Source organism: Ceratotherium simum, chromosome 13, assembly GCF_057802395.1.
Source record: "Ceratotherium simum simum isolate JZ-2026a chromosome 13, ASM5780239v1, whole genome shotgun sequence".
NCBI classification, from domain to species: domain Eukaryota; kingdom Metazoa; phylum Chordata; class Mammalia; order Perissodactyla; family Rhinocerotidae; genus Ceratotherium; species Ceratotherium simum.
Genome location: NC_141912.1, coordinates 10,710,282 through 10,732,485, shown reverse-complemented (window position 1 = coordinate 10,732,485; position 22,204 = coordinate 10,710,282). Strand labels below are relative to the sequence as shown.

Here is a 22,204-nt window from a genome sequence, read left to right as displayed (position 1 = left end):
GGACACAAACAACAGAGTGAAAAGGCAAACCACAGAATGGGAGAAAATATTTGCAAATCACATATTTGATAAGGGGTTAATATCCAAAATATACAAAGAACTACTATAACTCAACAACAAAAAAACAACCCTATTAAAATATTGGCAAAGGAACTGAATAGACATTTCTCCACAGAAGATCTGCAAATGGCCAATACGCACATGAAAAAATGCTCAACACCACAAATCATTAGGGAAATACAAATCAAAACCACGATTAGATACCACCTCACACCCACTAGCATGACCACTATCAAAAAAGCTGTTAGCAAGGACATGGAGAAATTAGAACCCTTGTGTGCTATTGGTGGGAATGTAAAACAATGCAGTTACAATGGAAAACAGTATGACAGTTCCACAAAAAATTAAAACTAGAACTACCACATGATCCAGCAATTCCAATTCTGGGTATACACACAACAGAATTAAAAGCAGGGCCTCAAACATATATTTGTACACCCATTTTCATAGCAGCATTATTTGAAATAGCCAAAAGGTAAAAGCAAGCCAAGGGTCCATCAATGAATGAAGGGATAAACAAAATGTGGTATATACATACAATGGAGTATTACTCAGTCTTAAAAAGGAAGAAAAGTCTAATAAGCTACAAAATGGATGAATCTCGAGGACATTATGCTAAGCGAAATAAGCCAGACACAAAAGGACAAGTGTTATACGATTCCACTTATATGATGTACCTACAGTAGTCAAATGCATAGAGACAGAAAGTAGAATGGTGGTTTCCAGGGGCTAGGGGGAAGGGGAAATAGGGAGTTACTGTTTAATGGGTACAGAGTTTCAATTTTGCAAGATAAAAAGAGTTCTATGGATAGGCTGGTGGAGATGCTCGTACAATAATGTGAATATACTTAATGCCACCAAACTGTACACTTAAAAACGGTTAAGGTGGCAAATTTTATGTTGTATTTTACTATAATATTTAAAAATATAATTATACATTAAAAAATTTACTTATTAGTTCTAGTAGCCTTTTTGTAGATTCCACTGATTTTTCTACTTAGATGATCATATCACTTACAAATACAGTTTTTATTCTCCCTTTCTAATCTGAATGTTTTTTCTTTCTTTTTCTTGCCATATTGCACTGGCTAAGACCTCCAGTACAAAGTGAAAAAGAAGTAGTGGAGCAGATATACTTGCTTCATACCTGATCTTAGGGAAAAGCATTCAGTCTTTCATCATTTAGTGCACTATTAGCGGTAGGTTTTTCATAGATGTCCTTTAATGAATTGAGGAAGTTCCCCTTCATATCTAGGTTCCTGAGCATTTTTAATCAGAAATGGATACTGGATATTGTCAAATACTCTTTCTGTGTCATCTAGGATCGTATTTTTATTTTTGTTTGTTAACATAATTACACTGATTTTTTACTGTTAAATCAACCTTACAATCCTGTGATAATAACTCTTTTTATATTGTTGTATTTGATTTGCTAAAATTTTGTTAAATTTTTTATATCCATGTTCATGTGAGTTATAGGCCTATAGTTTTCTTATAATTTCTCTATCCAGTTTTGATATTAGGGTAATGCCAGTCTCATAGAATCAGTTCCTAAGTATTTCCTCCACTTCAATTTTCTGGAAGGTTTGTGTAGCAATTTCTTCCTAATACATTTGGTAGAATTTACCAGCGAAGCCATCTGGGCCTGGAGTTTTCTGTGTGGGAAGGTTTTTAACTACAAATTCCATTGTTTTGAAAGATATGGGGCTATTCACGTTATCTTTTTTCTTGAGTGTGCTTTAATAGTTCATGTCTTGCAGAGAATTTCCCCCATTTCTTTGAAGGTATCTTTTTTTGGCATAAAGTTATTCCTAACATTCCCCTATTGACCTTTTAATATTTGTAGAATCTGTAGTGATGTCACCTGTCTCATTTATAATATTGATAATTTTTGTCTTCTCTTTATCCCTAATCACTCTGTCTACAGATGTATCGATTATACTTATCTTCTCAAAGAACCAGGTTGTGTTTTAATTTTCTCTATTTTTTTAAAAGTTTTCTATTTCAATAACTTCTACTCTGATACTTACTATTTATTTTTCTCTGTTTACTTTAGGTTTAATTTGCTCTTTTGTTCCCCCTAGTTTCTTAAAGTGGAAGATGAAGTCATTGATTTAAGTCTTGTCTTCTTTTCTAATATAGATGTTTGGTGCTATAAATTTCCCTCTAAGCACTGCTTTCCTGTATCCCACAAATTCCATATGTTGTATTGTCATTTTTACTAAGTTACATATTTGTCCTACCTTTTCCTTTGATTTCTTGACAAAGATTATTTAGAAATGTGATACTTAGTTTCACAATATTTGAGAATTTTCCAGATATCTGTTACTGATATCTAATTTAACTCTATTACAATCAGAGAACATACATTGTATGACTTGAATTATTTTAAATTTACTAGGGCTTATTTTGTGGCACAGAATGTGGTCTACCTCAGCAAATATTTCATGCACACTTAAGAAGAAAGTACATTCTGCTGTTGTTGCATGGAGGGTTCTATAAACGTCATTTAGGTCAAGTTGGTTGATAGCATTGAAGTCTTCTAAGTTCTTACTGATTATCTCTACTTAAGATATTCAATATTTCCTCTAGCTTTTTGAACATATGGAACAGTCATAATAAATGTCTTAATATACTTTTCTGCTAATACTAGTATCTGTTAATTTTTTGCTAATTTTAATTAATTTTTCTCCTTATAGGTCATATTTTCTTGTTTTCTTTTAATGTCTAATAGTTTTGTATTGAATGTCATATATTGTGAAATTTCACCTTGTTAGATGCTAGGTATTTTAACATTCTTATAAATATTCTTGAACTTTGTTACTTGGAAACTTTTTGATTCTCCCAGTTCTTGCTTTCCTGTATTGTCTAAAGTATCTTAAGAGTGTTTATTCTAGGACTAATTATTCCTCACCACTGAGGCAAGACCCTTCTGAATAACCTACTCAATACCCCACAAATTATGAAGTCTTCTAGTCCAGCTGGAGAGAACAGTGACTGCCCCTGCCCTGTGTGAGGTCTGAGTACTCTTCCCTCTGATCCTTTCAGCTGGTTGTCTCCCCAGCCTCAGTTGGTTTCCTTCCTTGCTCGCACGGATCAGAACTCTGCTGAAGGCTGAAGATCTCCAGAGTTCCTGTGTGTGTAGTTCTCTCCGGGACTCTCCCCTGCACACTCCAGCTATCTGGGTCTCTCTGGTCTTTTAGCCCCATCTCCTCATCTTGGGAAGATCATCAGCCTCTGCCTGGGCTCCTCCTTGCACATGGCCTGATAACTCTCTTCATGCAGGAAGCATGCATAATCGTAGCGCTCATCTTGGGTTCTTTCTCCCAATCTCTCAGGGATCACTGTCCTTTGTTGCCTGATGTCCAATATTTTGAAAACCATTGTTTCAGGTTTTTTTTCTGTTTTTTAAGTTGTTTCAGGCAGAAGGATAAACATGCTTGCTGTTACTCCATCCAGGCCAAAAGCAGACATCCTCAGGAAATTATTAACCCCATTTTACAGATGAGTAATATGAGGCCAGCACAAGAAAAAAGAAATAATTCAAAACATGTCAATACTCACATGCTATAATAGGGACAAATGTTGAAGACACTATGCTAAGTGATATAAGCCAGTCACAAAGGACAAATATAAGATTCCACTTATATGAGGGCCTAGAAAGGCAAATCATAGAGACGGAAAGTAGAATGGTTGCCAGGGGCTGGTGAAGGAAAAAATGGGGAGTCATTCAATGGGTAAAGAGTTTCAGATGGGGAAGATGAAAAAGCCCCAAAGATGGATGGTGGTGATGACTGCATAACAATGTGAAAGTACTTAATGCCACAGAACTGTACACTTAAAAACAGTTAGGATGGTAAATTATACATTATGCATATTTTACTACAATAAAAAAAATCATACTTAATTAAATGTTAATGTGTATGTGTTTGCATGTGTATAGTCCAGACATTTAAAAGTGGTTGCAGATGCTGTTTTATTCCAACAAGAAAGATCTTAGAGTTCTGAGCAGTACCTAAGATTTCTTTGCAATAATAGCATTTGAATATCACTTTTTAAGTACGCATTTGCAGACAAAGAAATAGAGACCCAGAGATGAACACGTTACTCCAATCAGAGATCCTTAACTCAGAGCCTGTGGTGGTTTTATTAGATTTTCTAGGGGAAATATGTACCCCCCAGAAGTCTAAGACCTACCCTTCTGCTCTAGATGGAAATAATCTGTAGGACAACAAGCATGCAGGCCTTTCTCAAAGATGAATCTAGACTTCCAGGGGCAGCAGCAACAACATTCCATGCTTCCCAGAATGAGAAGAAGAACTCTCAGATTCAAGCTGGAATGAGGAATCCTCTCGCTGCTGCACAGAGACTGGCAGTAGGTCACCAGGAGGAGCACAGCCTGGGCAGGATGACAGCAGGGTTGCCTTATAGAAGCACACTTCCAAAACATGCTGTAAAGTCCCTGCCTGCTCCCCACTTCTTCTGGGGCAGATGTGAGAGGAAGAGCTTGAGTCAGAAGAAACCTGGAGTGCTCCAAGGATCTCAAAGATAAGATCAGAAACAGAATACCTGGACAAGGAAGTGGGATGGGGAGGAAGCGTAGGGGTAGGGCAGGTAAAATTTCTCTTCTAGTTGAAAGAGATCCATGGAAAAATGAGGAGCTGGCTCAGAGACAGTATAAAAACACTACTTTTTATTTCCTGGATCATGGCCTAACAGAAACGTAGGCTCTATTCTGGGCTTAAGATGAGCTCTAACTCATCTTTTGAGATCCAGAAAGAAGAAACTTTACAGGGTGACAAAGAGTGGTTTAAATCAACATGATAAAAGGAGAAATAGAGCTGTTCAGATATAAATTGTTAACCATTAAAGCCCCAAAACGATATACGCTGACACAAAGAAACAACAGGAAAGATATCTAGCAATTTAAAGAAGAAAAATGGTGTTGGGAGAGGTGGAGCCACAACAGTATATAAAACTTAATGACAGAAATAAAGGAAATCAGAACACACAGAGGAAAGTGTAATCCTGTAGGAACCTTTGGTGAGTTGGAGCCCCTGTCCAGTATATCTATGGAAGATATGTTTCCAGCTCAAAAACTACAGTTCTGGCAGAGGAATGAAGAAACAGCCCACATCAATATTATATCTGTTCATTCATTCATTGATCCATCCATCAATAAAGTTATATTACTGAACTGAACAAAGCATAAAACAAAATAGATGTGATTATAGGAATATACTATTTGGCCTAACAGAAGACATGAAACCACGTTTTCTCCAGTCATATCACAAAATTGGCCAACAGCAAGAAGGCAGCTAGTAAGGAAATTTAAGTATCTAAATGTCTATTTAAAATCTTTATCTGATATGTCTGGGATTTGCCTTGATGATAGCATCTTTCAGAAACAATGAGGGTAATAAATCCTTTGGATTTAGATCTGACCAACAAATGGAAACGGAGCTGATGAAAATCTTGAGAAGAGGACCTTACCACTTAGGCTTTTTTTTTTTTTTTGAAGGAAGATTAGCTCTGAGCTAACATCTGTTGCCAGTTCTCCTTTTTTGCTGAGGAAGATTGGCCCTGGGCTAACATCCGTGCCCATCTTCCTCCACTTTATATGGGACACCGCCACAGCATGGCTTGATAAGCAGTGCCTAGGTCCGCACTTGGGATCCGAACCCGAGACCCCCAGGCTGCTGAAGCGGAGCGCACAAACTTAACCACTACGCCACCAGGCTGGCCCCTCTTTTTTTTTCTTAATAACCAACAAATAAAAGGGTTTGGGCAAAGTAGTAATAGTAGTAATGCCACTAGTAACAACAGCAACAGTAGCTAACATTCACTGAGTACTCCTTATGTACAAGGCACTGTTCTAAGCCCTTTACATGTCTTAATTCTTATAATTGTCACCACCCTATGAGGCAAGTATTATTATCACTATTTTACAGATGAGGCAATTGAAGCAAGGAGAAGAAAAGTAACTTGCCCAAGATACCCAGCTGGGATTTGAACCTACTTAGCTAGCCTGGCTCCTGAGCCCATGCTCTTACCCTGTATTCATTTATTGCCCTTATCAAATATAAGCTACCATTCACTGAGCATTTACTAAAAGCCAGGCATTGTGCTAAGCACAAGACAAGTAGGATCTCATAATCTTCCCACTTTATACCCAGGAAAACTGAAGTCACAAGTATTAACTAATGTGTCCAACTGAGTAAGGAGTAGAGTAAAGACAAGATTTGACTGCAAATCCAATTCCAAAGGACATACGTTAGTACCATATTACATTCTACACCTAAATACTAAAATTTAAGAAGCCAGTTTTCAGAAAGATAAGAGAAAATAGAGTATAAAGGAAGATGATTCATTAAGGAAGAGAAGTGCTATAAATCTTACGTTATTCTGAAGAAAAACGAAAGGAGACAGCATCTAAAGAGAGAGACAGAGGCGAGTCAAGTGGCAAGCCAAATGGTTAGGTCTTTGATCCTATCTCATTCAAACTTATCAATATCTTGAATAAAACTCTAAAAGGCCAGCCTACCATACTTTCAAATAAGAGCCTGAGAGAAAGCTAAGAAGAGAGATAGCAGAATCAGAAGTCAAAGGGCAGGTTGAAGGAAAATATAAATTGTAATTCAGTCCAATTTTAGTTGGTATAAATAGAATGGCAGAACCTAAAAAGCAAGGAAATTAACAGCCGGATGCTCTAACTAGACCATGCCAAGAATAATGGGTTTGGTAGTGAGGACCACATTTTAAAAGGAATATTATCAAATTCAAGTGCAAAGATGATGCCTAAGACATCTCAATACCATGTCACTTGAGTTTCTATCTCTAACCCAAATCTTTCCCCTAAGCTCCCAACCATGGTTAGCATATAACCTAGCACCTACATTGAACACTTATAAATCTTCTTCCTAAAACCTGAACTTTCTTGTGTTACCCAATTATCCAGTTAGCCAAGCCAACAACCTTAGGGGTCTTCATAGTCTCTACCTCCTCCTCTACTCCACAATATCCACTCAGTCCTCCAGCAAATATATCCTTCCTCCAGAACCTCTCTTGAACAGAGTCACCATTATCCCCTGCCTGGATAACTCCTACAGTCATTAATCAGCCTTCCTGTCTTTTTTCCTACATCCAACCCCTCCAATTTATTGCCTACATTAGGGATTTTAAAGTACAGTTTTTCTAAACTACAAGTCATGACCCATTAATAAAATGAGTTTAGTAACTGTTAATGGAGTAAATTAGACCTTACATTAGAATTTTTTTTAATTATTGTACATAGTAAAGTATTTTTGTGTGAAATTTTTGTTCCAAGTACATATATATTTATGTGTGTGTCTGAGAATGTGTACTGAATCACAATTTAAATGTATTTCTGACTGTAAGTCTCATTCAAACAATTTGAGAAGCATTAGTTCTCCTTGACGAGAAAGCTTAATAAATTGCAACTACTTTGGTCCACTTAAGAAGGATTAAAAGCAAGCCTCAAAAGGAACAAACTGTTTTAAAATAACTAAGCCATATCCCAGAAAAAAAGTTCATGTATAATTACTGGAATACAAAAATATTCAACAAGGTAAAAATTCACAAACTATGGCATCAATAAAAAATTAGCAGATGTGAATAAGCATATAACCCATAATGAGGAGCAAAATCAATCAATTGAAACCAACCTAAAAATGGCACAGGTGCTATAACTAGCAGACAAGGACATTAAAACAGTTATTATAACTAAATCCCATAAAGTCAAGAAGGTTGAGGAAAGCTTGATCATGTTAAGAAGAGGCATTAAATATGGACAAAACTCAAAAGAACTTCTAGAAATGAAAAATACAATGTCTAAATCACAAGTACAGTAGATGAGATGAAGAATAATTAGATGCTGTTGAAAAAAAGACTAGTAAACTTGAAGACACAGCAACAGGAACTATCTAAAATAAAACACATAGCAAAAACAAAATCACAAAAATATGAACAAATCATCAGTGAGCCGAATGACTTCAAATGGCCTAATATATGTATAATTGGAGACCCTTAAGGAGAGGAAAAAGGGAGTAAGACTAAAAGTTTTGAAGAAATAATGTCTGAAATTTTTCTACATTTGATAAAGTCTATAAACCAACATATCTAAGAAGCTCAACAACTCCTAAGCATAAGAAACATTAAAAAAACTACACCAAGGCACATCATGATCAAATTACTTAAAATTATTTATTAAGAGAAAATTTGAAAAGCACTCTAAGGAAAAAAAAAGACACATTACAGGCATATCTTGCTCTATTGTGCTTCGCTTTATTGCACTTTGCAGATATTGCAGATATTGCATTTTTTACAAGACCCTCTACCAGCAAAAACATTACAACTCATTGAAGGCTTAGATGGTTAGCATTTTTTAGCAATAAAGTATTTTTTAATTAAGGTATGTACATTGTTTTTTCAGACAAATACTATTGCACACTTAATAGACTACAGTATAGTGTAAACAAAACCTTTATGTGCACTGGGAAACCAAAAAACTCGTGTTACTTGCTTTATTGTGATATCTGTTTTATTGCAGTGGTCTGGAACCCAACCTACAATATCCCTGAGATATGCCTATATATATATATAAAAGAACAAAGATAAGAATGACAACAGACTTCTCATCAAAAATGGTCAAATGAAAAGCCAATGGAGTAACATCTTTAAAGTACTGAAAGAAAAAAAAATATTAGCCTAGAATTCTACACTCAGTGAAAATATCTTTCAAAAATAAAGTGGAACTGGGGCTGGCCCAGGTTAAGCTTGCACACTCTGCTTCGGGGGCCTGGAGTTCGCAGGTTCAGATCCCGGGTGTGGACCTATGCACTGTTTATTAAGCCATGTCATGGCAGGCATCCCACATATAAAATAGAAGGAGATGGGCAGCACTGTTAGCTCAGGGCCAATCTTCCTCAGGAAAAAGAGGAGGATTGGCAATGGATGTTAGCTCAGGGCTGATCTGCCTCACAAAAATAAATAAATAAACAAACAAAGTTGAAATAGATTTTATCAGACATATGAAAGTTGAAAGAAATTAATCACCAACAGATCTACACAAGAAGAAATATGGAAGTCTTTCAAGCAAAGGAAAATGATACCAGATAGAAATTTCTATCTACATAAAGGAATGAAGAGCAGTGGAAATAGTAAATATGTGGTAAAATATAAAGTAATTTTTTTTATTTTAAAAATGTCTTTAGGTGCCAGCCCCATGGCCTAGTGGTTAATTTTGGCACAGTCCACTTCAGTGGCCTGGGGTCAGTTCCCAGGAGCAGACCTAGACCACTCATCAGCCATGCTGTGGTGGTGACTCACATACAAAATAGAGGAAGACTGGCACAGACGTTAGCTCAGGGAAGACCTTCCTCAAGCAAAAACAGGAAGGCTGGCAATGGATGTTAGCTCAGGGAGATCCTCAGCAAAAAAAAAAAAAAAAAATCTTTAAATTTTAATAGATTATTTACAACAAAGCTAATAAAATGAAGGGTTTATAACATATGTAGAAGTAAACTGTATGACAAAAGTAGCACAAAACTGGGAGGGGGAAATGGAAGCATAGTGTTGTAAGGACATACATGTGAAGTGGTGTAATGTTACCTGAAGATTAAGAATGGTAAGTTAAAGACGTATATATAAACCACAGAGTAACCACTAAAAAGACAAACAAACAAAAAAAGAGTTATACCCAATAGATTGACAAAGGAGATAAAATGGAACCATAAAAAAATAATTTATCCAAAATAAGTCAGAAAAAAGGAAAAGTGGAATAAAAAACAAACAGGACAAATAGAAAAAAATAGCAAGGTAATATAATAGATATAAGTGCAACCATATCAACAATCATATTAAATATAAATGGTTTAAATATCCCAATTTTAACCAATTTTAACCTGTCCTAAAGGACAGAGATTGTCATATTGAGTTAGAAAGCAAAACAAAACTATATGCTGCCTATAATAAACCAACTTTAAATATATAGACCCAAAGAGGCTAAAAGTAAAAGGATGGAAAAAGATATGCCATAGTTACATTAACAAAAAGAAAGCTCGAGTAGCTATATTAATATCATACAAAGTAGGTTTCAGAACAAAGACTATTGCCAAAGGTAAAGAAGGACATTTCCTAATGATAAAGTGTCAATCTGTCAAGAAAATATAACAATCCTAAATGGTTATACAACCAATAAGAGAGTTTTAAATACATGTAGCAATAACCAAAGAACTAAAAGAGAAATAGATAAGTCCATAAAAATTATAATCAGATATTTCAACACCCCTCTCTTAATAATTAATAGAAGAAAAAAACTGACAGAATAAGTAAACAAAAAAATTAGGAAGGATATAGAAGACTTGAACAACACTCTCAACTATCTTGATATATTCACATTGATATAACACTCCACTCGACAATAGAAGAATACACATTCTTGCAAGGGCATAGGGAAATTTACCAAGATAGACATATTCTGGACCATAAAACATTTTAAATAAATTTGAATGAATTAAAATTATGTAAAGTAGGTTTCCTAACCATAACGGAATTAATAATCAATCAAAAAAGTATCTCCAGAAAATCCCCAAATATTTGGAAACTAAATAACATACTTCTAAATAACCCATGGGTCAAGAAGAAATCAAAATAAAATGAAAGTGCATTCTGAAATGAAGGAAAATAACAACACATCAAAATTTTGGGGATACAACAAAAGCAATTCTTATAATATTTTTAGAACTGAAACTTTATATTAGAAAAATGTTGCAAATCAATGACCTCAGCTTCGACCTTGAGCAATTAGAAAACTAGAAGGAGCACATCAAACCCAAGTAAGCAGAAAAATAGAAATAAAGCTCAGAGCATAAATCAAAGAAGTAAAAAACAGAAAACTAAAGAAAAAAATCAATAAAACCAAAAACTGGTTCTTTGAGAAGAACAAATCTGACACACCTCTAGCCAGACTGTTCAGGAAAGGAAGACACAAATTACTAATATTGGGAATGACAGTGGAGAATCACTAAAGACACTCTCATGATATAGATGTAAAACTTCATAACATAAGTTTAGCAAATTGAATCTAATAATATATGAGAAAGATCATACAACACAATCAAGTTGAGTTTATCCCAGGAAAGCAAAGTTGTTTTAATATTCAAAAATCAATCAGTGTAATTCAACATATTAACTAAAAAAGAAAAATCATATGATGATCTCAACAGATGCAGAATGAGCATGACAAAAATGCAACATCCATTTCAGATAAAAACTCTCAGAAAACTTAGAAGAGAACTCTTTCAATCTGATTAAGGGCACCTAGATAAATCCTACTGCTAATAGTATATCCAGTGGTGAAAGATTGAATGTTTTCCCTAAAAGGTGATGGAAAAGGCAAACATGTCTGCTCTCACCAGTTCTATTAAACACTAAACTGAAGGTTTTAGCCAGAGTGATAAAGTGAGAAAAGGGAATCAAGTCACCCATATCTGAAAGAAAGAAGTAAACTGTCTTTATTTGTAGATGAAATTACTTTCTACATAGAAAATCCCATGGAACCTACTAAAAAAAAAAAATTAAGTGAGTTTAGCAAGGCTGCAGGATATAAGAACAATATACAAAAATAAACTGCATTTCTATAGAACCAGAAATTGAAACTTTTAAAAATTGTTCATGATTGCAAAGAATATGAAATACTTAGGGATAAATGTAACAAAATATGTGTAAGATTTACACATTGAAACTATAAAACATTACTGAGAGGAATTAAAGAATCCATGAATAAATAGAGATACACCATGTGTACTAGACAAAGAAACAACATTACAATGTCACTTCTTCCCAGATTGATCTATAAATTCAATACAATTCCAGTCAAAATCCCAGCAGACATTTTTGTAAAGGTGATTCTAAAATGTGTATGGCAATACAAAGGACCTGATATAGTCAAAACAACTTTTGCAAAAAACAGTTGGAATACTAACACGACCTCATTTCAACATGAGATACAATAGTTAATACAGTAAAGATACTGTAATACAGATAGTATGTAAAGATAGACAAATAGATCAATGGAACAGAATATAGAGTCCAGAAACAAATCCACACATATATGGTGAATTGATTTTTCAAAAAAGGTTCCAAGGAAATTCAATAGGGGAAAGAATAATTGTTTCAATAAATGGTCTAGGACTATTGGACAGCCATACAAAATAAAGGAAGGGAAGAAAGAAAGAAAGAGAAACAACCTTAACCCATATCTCATGCAATATCCAAAAGTTAATGTAAATGACAAATGACTCATAAGCTGAAATAAGATCTGAAACTATAATTATATTTATAGATGAATACATAGGAAAAATATTATTGATCTTGTGTTTACTTAAGACTTCTTAAGTATGTCACAAAAAAGCGTAAAGAGTAAAAGAAAAAGAAATCAATAAATTGGACTTTATAAAAATGAAAATCTTTTACTCTTTAAAAGACACTGTTATAAAAATAAAAAGGTAAGTCACAGACAGGAAGAAAATATATGCAAAACATATCTGATAAAAGACTTGTATGTAGAAAAAATAAAAAACACTTATAACTCAACAACAAGAAAAATAACCCAATTTTTTAAAAGTGGGTAAAAGATTTGAAGACACTTTACCCAAGATGATATATAGATGCAAAATAAACACATGAAAAGATGCTCAACACCATTAGTCATTAGGGAAATGCAAATTAAAAACACAATGAAATACCACTACACTTTCACTGGAATGGCTAAGATGAAAAAGACTGACATCACTAAGTATTGGCAAGAATGTCTAGCCACTAGAACTCTCAGAGACTGCTGGTGGGAATATAAAATCTGCAACCACTTTGGAAAACATTTGGGCAATTTTTTAAAAAGTTAAACATACACCAACTATGATCCAGCCATTCTATTCCCATGTATTAACCCAAAAGAAAAGAAAACATATGTCCATACAAAGATTTATACATGAATCCTAAGGGCTTTACTTGTAACAACAACAAACTAGAAACAACTCAAATGTCCATCAACAGGTGAATGGATAGACAAATTGTGGTATGTCCATACAATGGAATACCTCTCAGCAACATAAAAGAATGAACTGTTGTTATACACAAAATGGATGAACCTCAAAATAAGTACACTGAGTGAAAGAAGCTAGAAAAAAGAAGAGTGCATACTGTTTGATTCCATTTATATAAGATTTTTAAAACTACAAACTCATCTATAGTGGCAGAAAGCAGATCAGTGATTTCCAGGGGTGAGGGTGGGAATGAAGAAGGCAGGAGGGAGAGATTTCAAAGGGGCAGGAGAAAATTCTTGAAGATGATAGATGTGGTCTTTATCTTGATTGTGGTGATAATTCCTGGGTGTAGACATATGTCAAAACTCATCAAATTTACACTTTAAATATGTACAGTTGATTTTATTTCAAGTAGATCTCAATAAAGCTATAAAAAAAGCTATGACCCATTCTTCAGAGGCCTACATAGAAAAGTGGCAAATAAATTAATGCCAAGTGACATGTTTTCTGACTGGGAATATTTAGTGTTTTGCTGCAGAAAAATACATTGCCAAAGGTAACACTGGGGGTATAATGGTAAAGACCCATAGGTCAGAACATTCCAGTCCTGCTCAAATTATTCTACAGAAAACTACACAATGCTCTCTCCTTCTGTGGGGCATGGCCAGAGGCAGGAAAGGGGGAAAACCTAGACAGTCAAATGGTACATTAACTATCACATTAACAGCAATCTACATGGTTTATTAGTTTGGAAAAATCACTTACCTAGATTTGTCATTTAATTCAGAAACCTGAATTTTTACTGATGGTTCTTGTAAATCTGAAGAATTCTCAAGTTTTGAAGTAACTTTCCACCATGAAAATTAAAAACAAAAATTGTTAGGCATCTCAAGTAAACATTTAAATATACCACTCAATTGTACTTATGACAGATAAAAAAAAAATCTGACCTTTCTGTGTATCGTCGAGTTTTGATTTTTCAGGTGAACGATCAGCTGTATTTGTTTGCTGCAAAAAAATAAATACATATTAAATTATGGTGCCTTTGAAATTCTTTTGGAGCCCTGTTACACCTTCAAAGAAAAGCATTTCCATTGAATACTAAGATACCAAGCTCTTCGTTCTTAGATTTGGCTCCAAACGACTATTGGCTATTGCAAAAAATTGATATCCACCCTCAGGAGATTTGCCACTCCCAAAGACAATCAGAGTATCTCAAAGTCACTAAAAGAAACATCAAAGGAAGACTTATACGGGCCAGCCTGGTCGCGTAGAGGTTAAGTTCATGCGCTCTACTTCAGTGGCTCGGAGTTCACGAGTTCAAATCCCCAGCACAGACCCACACACCACTCATCAAGCCATGTTGTGGCAGCATCCTACATATAAAATAGAGGAAGACTGGCACAGATGTTAGCTCAGAGCCAATTTTCCTCACCAAAAAAAAAAAAAAAAAAGGAAGACTTACAAAAATGTTTTCCAAAGCATCAGAATTGTTGGGATAAACATACAACTTCCCAAGGAGACAATCTGGTGGACACTGTTCAGGATCTTGTTCTAAGCTCCCCATACTCACGGCAGGCTCAGACTGGTTAAAGGGAAGAGTTATTAGGCAACGGTCATCTCCAGCACTTGTTAACTCTGCCATCTCGGGGGATTCTTCTGCTTGGTCTGCAGACATTAAGAAAATAGTATTAAAAACAACCCATGCAAAACACTGGTCACACCCTCCAACTGCTCTTCATGGGATGCATACTGCTGGTACACTGCCATCTTCTGGTAAGAGCTGGTAATTAGGTCCTGTCTCAAATCTTATATTGAAAATCTATGGGCACTTGGGAAAACAGCCTTGGGGTGGAACTCATAAGAGATATACAATCTGTGCAGGGCCAGCTTTGTGGGTACGCAGGCCCCTCCACAACCTCACCTCTTGCTTCCCACCACCCATCATTTTTTCTCCTCTGTGATTTCCAGTTGACTCCAAGAAAGACTGTTTCAGTAGGGAAAACAATTCAAGGCTTAATTAGCAGCTTTTCTTTCTCCAAAAGTACAATAACACATTAGTGACTCTCATTGACCATAGGTGTTCAGTGATCTCTCCCAAGTAAGGTTTTATCATTGCTTCTATATGGAATTCATAGTAAAAAATTTTATTTCCAAATATACCTGTCTCTCTTTTGTGGCTGGTGGGAAACTCAGTGTCTTCTTTCTCAAATTTACCAAAAAGTTCTGAGACTTTTGTCTGATCAGGCAACACCTGAAATGCAAGTCAAAAGCCACCTGACTTGTAAAAGCAATAATCTTGAAAAAGTTTTAATATTAACAGACCTAAAGAGAGAAATAGACAGCAATACAATAACAGTAGGGGAATTTAATACCCCACTTACATCAATGGATAGATCACTCAGACAGAAAATCAATAAGGAAACATCAGCCTTAAATGACACATTAGACTAGAGGATCTTAACAGATGTATACAGAACATTCCACTGAAAAGCAACAAAATACACATTCTTCTCATGTGCACATGGAACATTATCCAGGATGGATCATATGTTCAGCTACAACACAAGTCTTAATAAATTTAAGAAGACTGAAATTCTATAAAGCATATTTTCCAAGCACAATGGTATGAAACTAGAAATCAATTACAAGAAGAAAAGTGGAAAATTCACAAATATGTGGAGATTAAATAACATGCTTCTGAAAATCCAGTGGGTCAAAGACAAAATCAAAAGAGAAATTAAAAAAATGTCTTTTGACAAATGAAAATGGAAATACAACATACCAAAACTTATGAGACACAGCAAAAGCACGTCTAAGAGGGAAGTTCATATTGATAAATGCTTACACTAAGAAACAAGAAAGATCTCAAATAAACAACCTAATTTTACACCTCAAGGGACTAAAAAAATAACAAATGAAGTCAAAGCTAGTAGACAGAAGGAAATAAAAATCAAAGTAGAAATAAATGAAATAGAGACTAAAAAGACAATAGGAAAGATCAATGAAACTAAGAGCTTGTTCTACAGAAAGAACAAAATTGATAAACCTTTAGCTAGACTCACCAAGAAAAAAAGAGAGAAGGCTCAAATAAATAAAATCAGAAATGAAGAGGATACAACACAACTGATATCACAGAAATACAAAGGACCATAAGAGACTACTACAAACAATTATATACCAAATATTTGACTACCTAGAAAAAATGAATAAATTCCTAGAAACATGCAACCTACCAAGACCGAATCACGAGAAATAAAAAATCTGAACAGACTGATTATTAGTAAGGAGACTGAATCAGTACAGGCATACTTCATTTTATTGCACTTTGCTGTATTGTGCTTCGCATACATTGCATTTTTTTTTTACAAGTTGAAGGTTTGTGGTGACTCTATCAGTGCCATTTTTCCAACAGCATTTGTTCACTTTGTGTCTCTCTATCACATCTTGGTAATTTTAGCAATATTTCAAACTTTTTCATTATTATTATATTTTTTATGGTGAACTGTGATCACTGATCTTTGATGTTACTATTGTAATTGTTTTGGGGCATCACAAACTGTGCCATGATCTGCATGGCAAACAGTAGATAACTGTTATGTGTGTTCTGACTGCTCCACTGACCACCATTCCACTGTCTCTCTCCCTCTCCTTAGGCCTCCCTATTCCCTGAGACACAACAATATTGAAATTAGGCCAATTTAATAACCCTACAATGGCCTCTAAGTGTTCAAGTGAAAGGAAGAATCACACATCTCTCACTTTAAATAAAAAGCTAAAAATGATTAAGCTTAGTGAGGAAGGCAGGTCAAAAGCCAAGATAGGCCAAAAGGTTGGCCTGTTATGCCAAACAGTTAGCCAAATTGTGAATGCAAAGGAAAAGTTCTCAAAAGAAACCAAAAGTGCTACTCCAGTGAATACATTAATGATAATAAACTGAAACAGCCTTGTTGCTGATATGGAGAAAGTTTTAGTGGTCTGGATAGAAGATCAAAACAGCCACAACATTTCTTTAAACCAAACCCTAATCCAGAGCAAGGTCCTAACTCTCTTCAATTCTATGAAGGCTGAGAGAGGTGAGGAAGCTGCAGAAGAAAAGTTTGAAGCTAGCAGAGGTTGGTTCATGAGGTTTAAGGAAAGAAGTCTTCTCCATAACGTAAAAGTGCAAGGTGAAGCAGCAAGTGCTGATGTAGAAGCTGCAGCGAGTTATCCAGAAGATCTAGCCAAGACAATTCATGAAGGTGGTACACTAAACAACAGATTTTCAATGTAGATGAAACAGTGTTATATTGGAAGAAATGCCATCCAGGACTTTCATAGCTAGAGAGAAGAAGTCAATGTCTGGCTTCAAAGCTTTAAAGGACAGGCTGACTCTCTTTTTATGGGCTAATGTAGCTGGGAACTTTAAGCTGAAGCCAACGCTCATTTGGCATTCTGAAAATCCTAGGGCCCTTAATAATCATGCTAAATCTACTCTGCTTGCACTCTATAAATGGAACAACAAAGCCTGGATGACAGTACATCAGTCTATAACACGGTTTACTGAATATTTTAAGAACACTGTTGAAACCTACTCCTCAGAAAAAAAGACTCCTTTCAAAATATTACTGCTCATTGACAATATACCTGGTCATCCAGGCACTCTGATGGAGATGTACAGTGAGATTAATGTTTTCATGACTGCTAACACAATATCCATTCTGCAGTCCATAGATCAAGGAGTAATTTCAACTTTCAAGTATTATTATTTAAGAAATATATTTCATAAGTCTAAAGCTGTCATAGTGATTCTTCTGATGGATCTGGGCAAAGTAAATTGAAAACCTTCTGGAAAAGATTCACAAGTCTAGATGCCACTAAGAACATTCATGATTGGGGCCGGCCTGGTGGCGTAGCAGTTAAGTTTGCACGTTCCACTTTGGCGGCCCAGGGTTTGCAGGTTCGGATCCCAGGTGCAGACTGATGCACTGCTTGTCAAGCCATGCTTTGGCGGCGTCCCATATAAAGTAGACGAAGTTGGGCAAAGACATTAGCTCAGGGCTAATCTTTCTCACACACACAAAAAAGAACATTCATGATTCATGGGAAGAGGTCAAAATATCAACAGTAACAGCAGTTTGAAGAAGTTGATTCCAACCTTCATGGATGACTTTGATGAGTTCAAGACTTCAATGGAGGAAGTAACTGCAGATGTGGTGGAAATAGCAGGAGAACTAGAATTAGAAGTGGAGCCTGAAGATGTGACTGAATTGCTGCAATCTCGTGATAAAACTTTAACGGATGAGGAGTTGCTTCTTATGGATGAGCAAAGAAAGTGGTTTCTTGAGATGGAAACTATTCCTGGTGAAGACGTTGTGAAGATTGTTGAAATGACAAGAAATGATTTAGAATATTTCATAAACTTAGTTGATAAAGCAACAACAGGGTTTGAGAAGATTGACTCCAATTTTGAAAGAAGTTCTACTGTGGGTGAAATGCTATCAAACAGCATCACACGCTACAGAGAAATCGTTTGTGAAAGGAAGAGTCAATCAATGTTGATTGTCATCTTATTTTAAGAAATTGCCACAGCCAGCCCAACCTTCAGCAACCACCACCCCATCAGTCAGCAGCCATCAACATCAAAGCAAGACCCTCCACCAGCAAAAAGATTACGACTCTCTGAAGGCTCAGATGGTGGTTAACATTTTTTAGAGATAAAGCATTTTTTACTTTAATGTATGTACATGTATTTTAGACATAACTCTATTGCACACGTAACAGACTACGTTATAGTGTAAACATAACTTTTATATACACCGGGAAACCAAAAAATTCATGTTACTTGCTTTATTGCGATATTCACTTTATTCCAGTGATCTGGAACTGAACACACAATATCTATAAGGTATGCCAGTGATCAAAACCCTCCAAAGAAACAAAAGTTCAGGACCAGACAGCTTCACTGGTAAATTCTACAAAACATTCAAAGAAGAATTAATATCAATCCTTCTCAAACTCTTCCAAAAAATAGAAGAGAAGGGAATACCACCAAACTCATTTTATGAAGCCAGCATTACCCCGAGATCAAAACCAGACAAGGACGCCAGAAGAAAAGAAAATGACAAGCCAATATCCCTGATGAACACATGAAAATCCTCAACAAAATATTAGCAAACTGAATTCAACAATACATTAAAGGGATCATACACCATGATCGAGTGGGATTTATCCCTGGGATGCAAAGATGCTTAAACAACTCCAAATCAGGGCCGGCCCCGTGGCTTGGTGGTTAAGTGCACGCGCTCCGATGCTGGTGGCCCGGGTTCGGATCCCGGGCACGCACCGAGGCACCACCTCTCCGTCCATCCTGAGGCCGAGTCCCACATACAGCAACTAGAAGGATGTGCAGCTATGACATACAACTATCTACTGGGGCTTTGGGGGGAAAAAAATAAATAAATAAAATCTTTAAAAAAAAAAACAAAAAAAACAAAAAAAAAAAAACTCCAAATCAATCAATGTGATACACCACATTAATAAAATGAAGAATAAAAATCATATTATTATCTCAATAGATGCAGAAAAAGAATTTGACAAAACCGAACACCTATTCACGACAAAAACTCTCAACAAAGTGGGTATAGAGGGAACATACACCTCAAAATAATAAAGGCCATTTATGACAAGCCCACAGCTATCATCATACTCACTGGTAAAAAATTAGAAACTTTTCCTCTAAGATCAGGAACAAGACAAAGATGCCCACTCGCGCCACTTTATTCAACATATTATTGAAAGTCCTAGCCAGAGCAATTAGGCAAGAAAAAAGAAACAAACGGCATCACCAGAAAGGAAGAAATAAAACTGTTACCATTGGCTTGTACTTTTTGCATGACATGACATTATATAGAAAACCCTAAAGATTCCATTAAAAAAATGTTAGAATAAATGAATTCAGTAAAGTTGCAGGATACAAAATCAATATACAAAAATCTGTTGCATTGCTATACACTAATAACAAACTATCAGGAAGAGAAATTAAGAAAAAAATCCCATTACAATAGCATCAAAAAGAATAAAATACCAGGAATAAACTTAACCATGGAAGTGAAAGACCTATACACTGAACACTATAAGACATTTATGAAAGAAAATGAAGAAAACATAAATAAATGGAAAGATAGTACATACTCAGAGATTGGAAGATTTAATATTGTTAAGATTTCTTACTACCCAAAGCAATCTACCAGATTCAATGCAATTCCAACCTTTTCCTGGAAAGATGCTTGCACCCTCAGCTGGAACCCTGATTTTTGTGGCTGCCACCCAGGGGACACCTCTAGATTGCCTGGCTCTGGTGGCCAGTGGGGCTTACATTCACAGGTCTCAAAGGACTGTAACCTATGGAGAAGAGTTCTTAACCTGCTACCACCCCCAGGGCACAGCACAAACAGCAGACTAAAACATGTCCCAGTCTTTCTGTGAAAGAGGCCTATTAGCTTATCTTCATAGCTGCTGCTGGAGAGGCAAGCTTCTAATTAAACACTCATCTCAGGCCCAACTGTAAACCTCTCCAGAGACCTTAAAAGGGAGGCACTATCTTCAAGCTCTCCCTCTGCTGTGCTCCAGAGCACCAATATCTCCCAGAGGGCTTGTACTCGCATCTGGTATCCCATTTCTACACCTGGTGGCCAGTTTTTATGGCTGCCACTCAGGTGATCTCCCTTGATTGCTAGGTTCTCGTGGCCAGCATGGCTTGCCTTCCTGTGTCTTATAGGACTGTAACAACTGGAGAGCCAATTCCTTGCCAGCTACCACCCCTAGGGCACAGCACAAACAGCAGACTAAAACACATCCCAGTCTTTCTGTGAAAAAAGCCTATTTGCTTGTCCTGGAGCTTTGGCCCAAGGGGCAGGCTTCTGGTTGGGCATATGTCTAGAGGCTACTGGGGTGCTCTCTAGGGACAGAGGCCAGTGGATGCCACCTTTGCACTCTCCCTCTCCCTTGCTACAGCTTGTGGGTATCTCCCAGAATGGCGCTTGTATCATCACTTGGTGCCCCAATTTTTGTGGCTGCTGCCCAGGGCATACCTCTAGATCACCTGGCTCTGGCAGCCAGCAAGCCTTGCGCTTGCAGTCTCATAGGACTGTATATATTTGCATGCTTTAAAAGCTGCTTCCTGAGGGTCTGGCTTCCAATCAGCCTAAATCGAGGTGCTGAGATCCTCTCTTTTTGGACACCAACAGGTCTTGGCACACCCTCAACTACTGGGAGCCACTTAAAATAAAAGAGGCTGCTTGGACAATCACAAAGGTTTGAGAGACAACCAAGAGCTAGGGCAGAGTTGAATGATAAGGTTCATATCCTCACAGGGCACAGGTTGGGAGAGGTGGCTATTTTAATCTAATGCATAGAAACCAACAGAGAGTCAAGGAAAACGAAGAAACACAGGAATATGTTCCAAATATAAGAACAAGATAAAACTTTGGAAAAAGGCCTTAATGAAAAGGAGATGTGATTTACCTGATAAAGAGTTCAAAATAATGATCATAAAGATGCTCACTGAATTTGGGAGAAGAATGTATGAACATAACGAGAACTTCAACAAAGAAAGAAAATAAAAGAAATTATCAAATAGAAATCACAGAACTGAAGAACCCAATAACTGAACTGAAAAATACACTAGAGGGCCTCAAGAGCAGACTAGATGAAGCAGAAGAAAGGACTAGGGAACTCAAAGACAGGGCAGTGGAACTCACCCAATCAGAGCAGCAAAAACAAAAGAAGAACAAAAAATAGTGAGGATAGCTTAGGGGCAACATCAAGTGGACCAACATTCACATTATAAGGGGTCCCTGGACAAGAGGGAGAGAAAGGGGCAGAAACTTTATTTGAAGAAATAATGTCTGAAAACTTCCCTAACCTGGGGAAGGAAATACACATCCAAAATCTAGGAATCCCAGAGAGTTCCAACAAAGATGAACCCAAGAAGACCCACACCAAGACACATTATAAGTAAAGTGTCAAAAGTTAAAGACAAAGAGAGAATCTTAAAAGCAGCAAAAGAAAAACTTGTTACATTCAAGGGAACCCCTATA

General features: G+C 36.3%; 1 protein-coding gene across 1 annotated transcript in view; it reads right to left on the bottom strand.

Annotated features, from left to right (window-relative positions):
* Positions 1–22,204, bottom strand: part of SYCP2L (synaptonemal complex protein 2 like) — a 94,238-nt gene that overhangs the window by 47,970 nt on the left and 24,064 nt on the right. Inside the window, exons 12-15 of the mRNA XM_087437845.1 lie at positions 15,288–15,378; positions 14,698–14,792; positions 14,075–14,132; positions 13,890–13,971 (exon numbers count right to left, since the gene is read on the bottom strand). Of these exons, the coding sequence (XP_087293971.1) occupies positions 13,890–13,971; positions 14,075–14,132; positions 14,698–14,792; positions 15,288–15,378 (326 nt within the window). The remainder of the gene's footprint in view (positions 1–13,889; positions 13,972–14,074; positions 14,133–14,697; positions 14,793–15,287; positions 15,379–22,204) is intronic.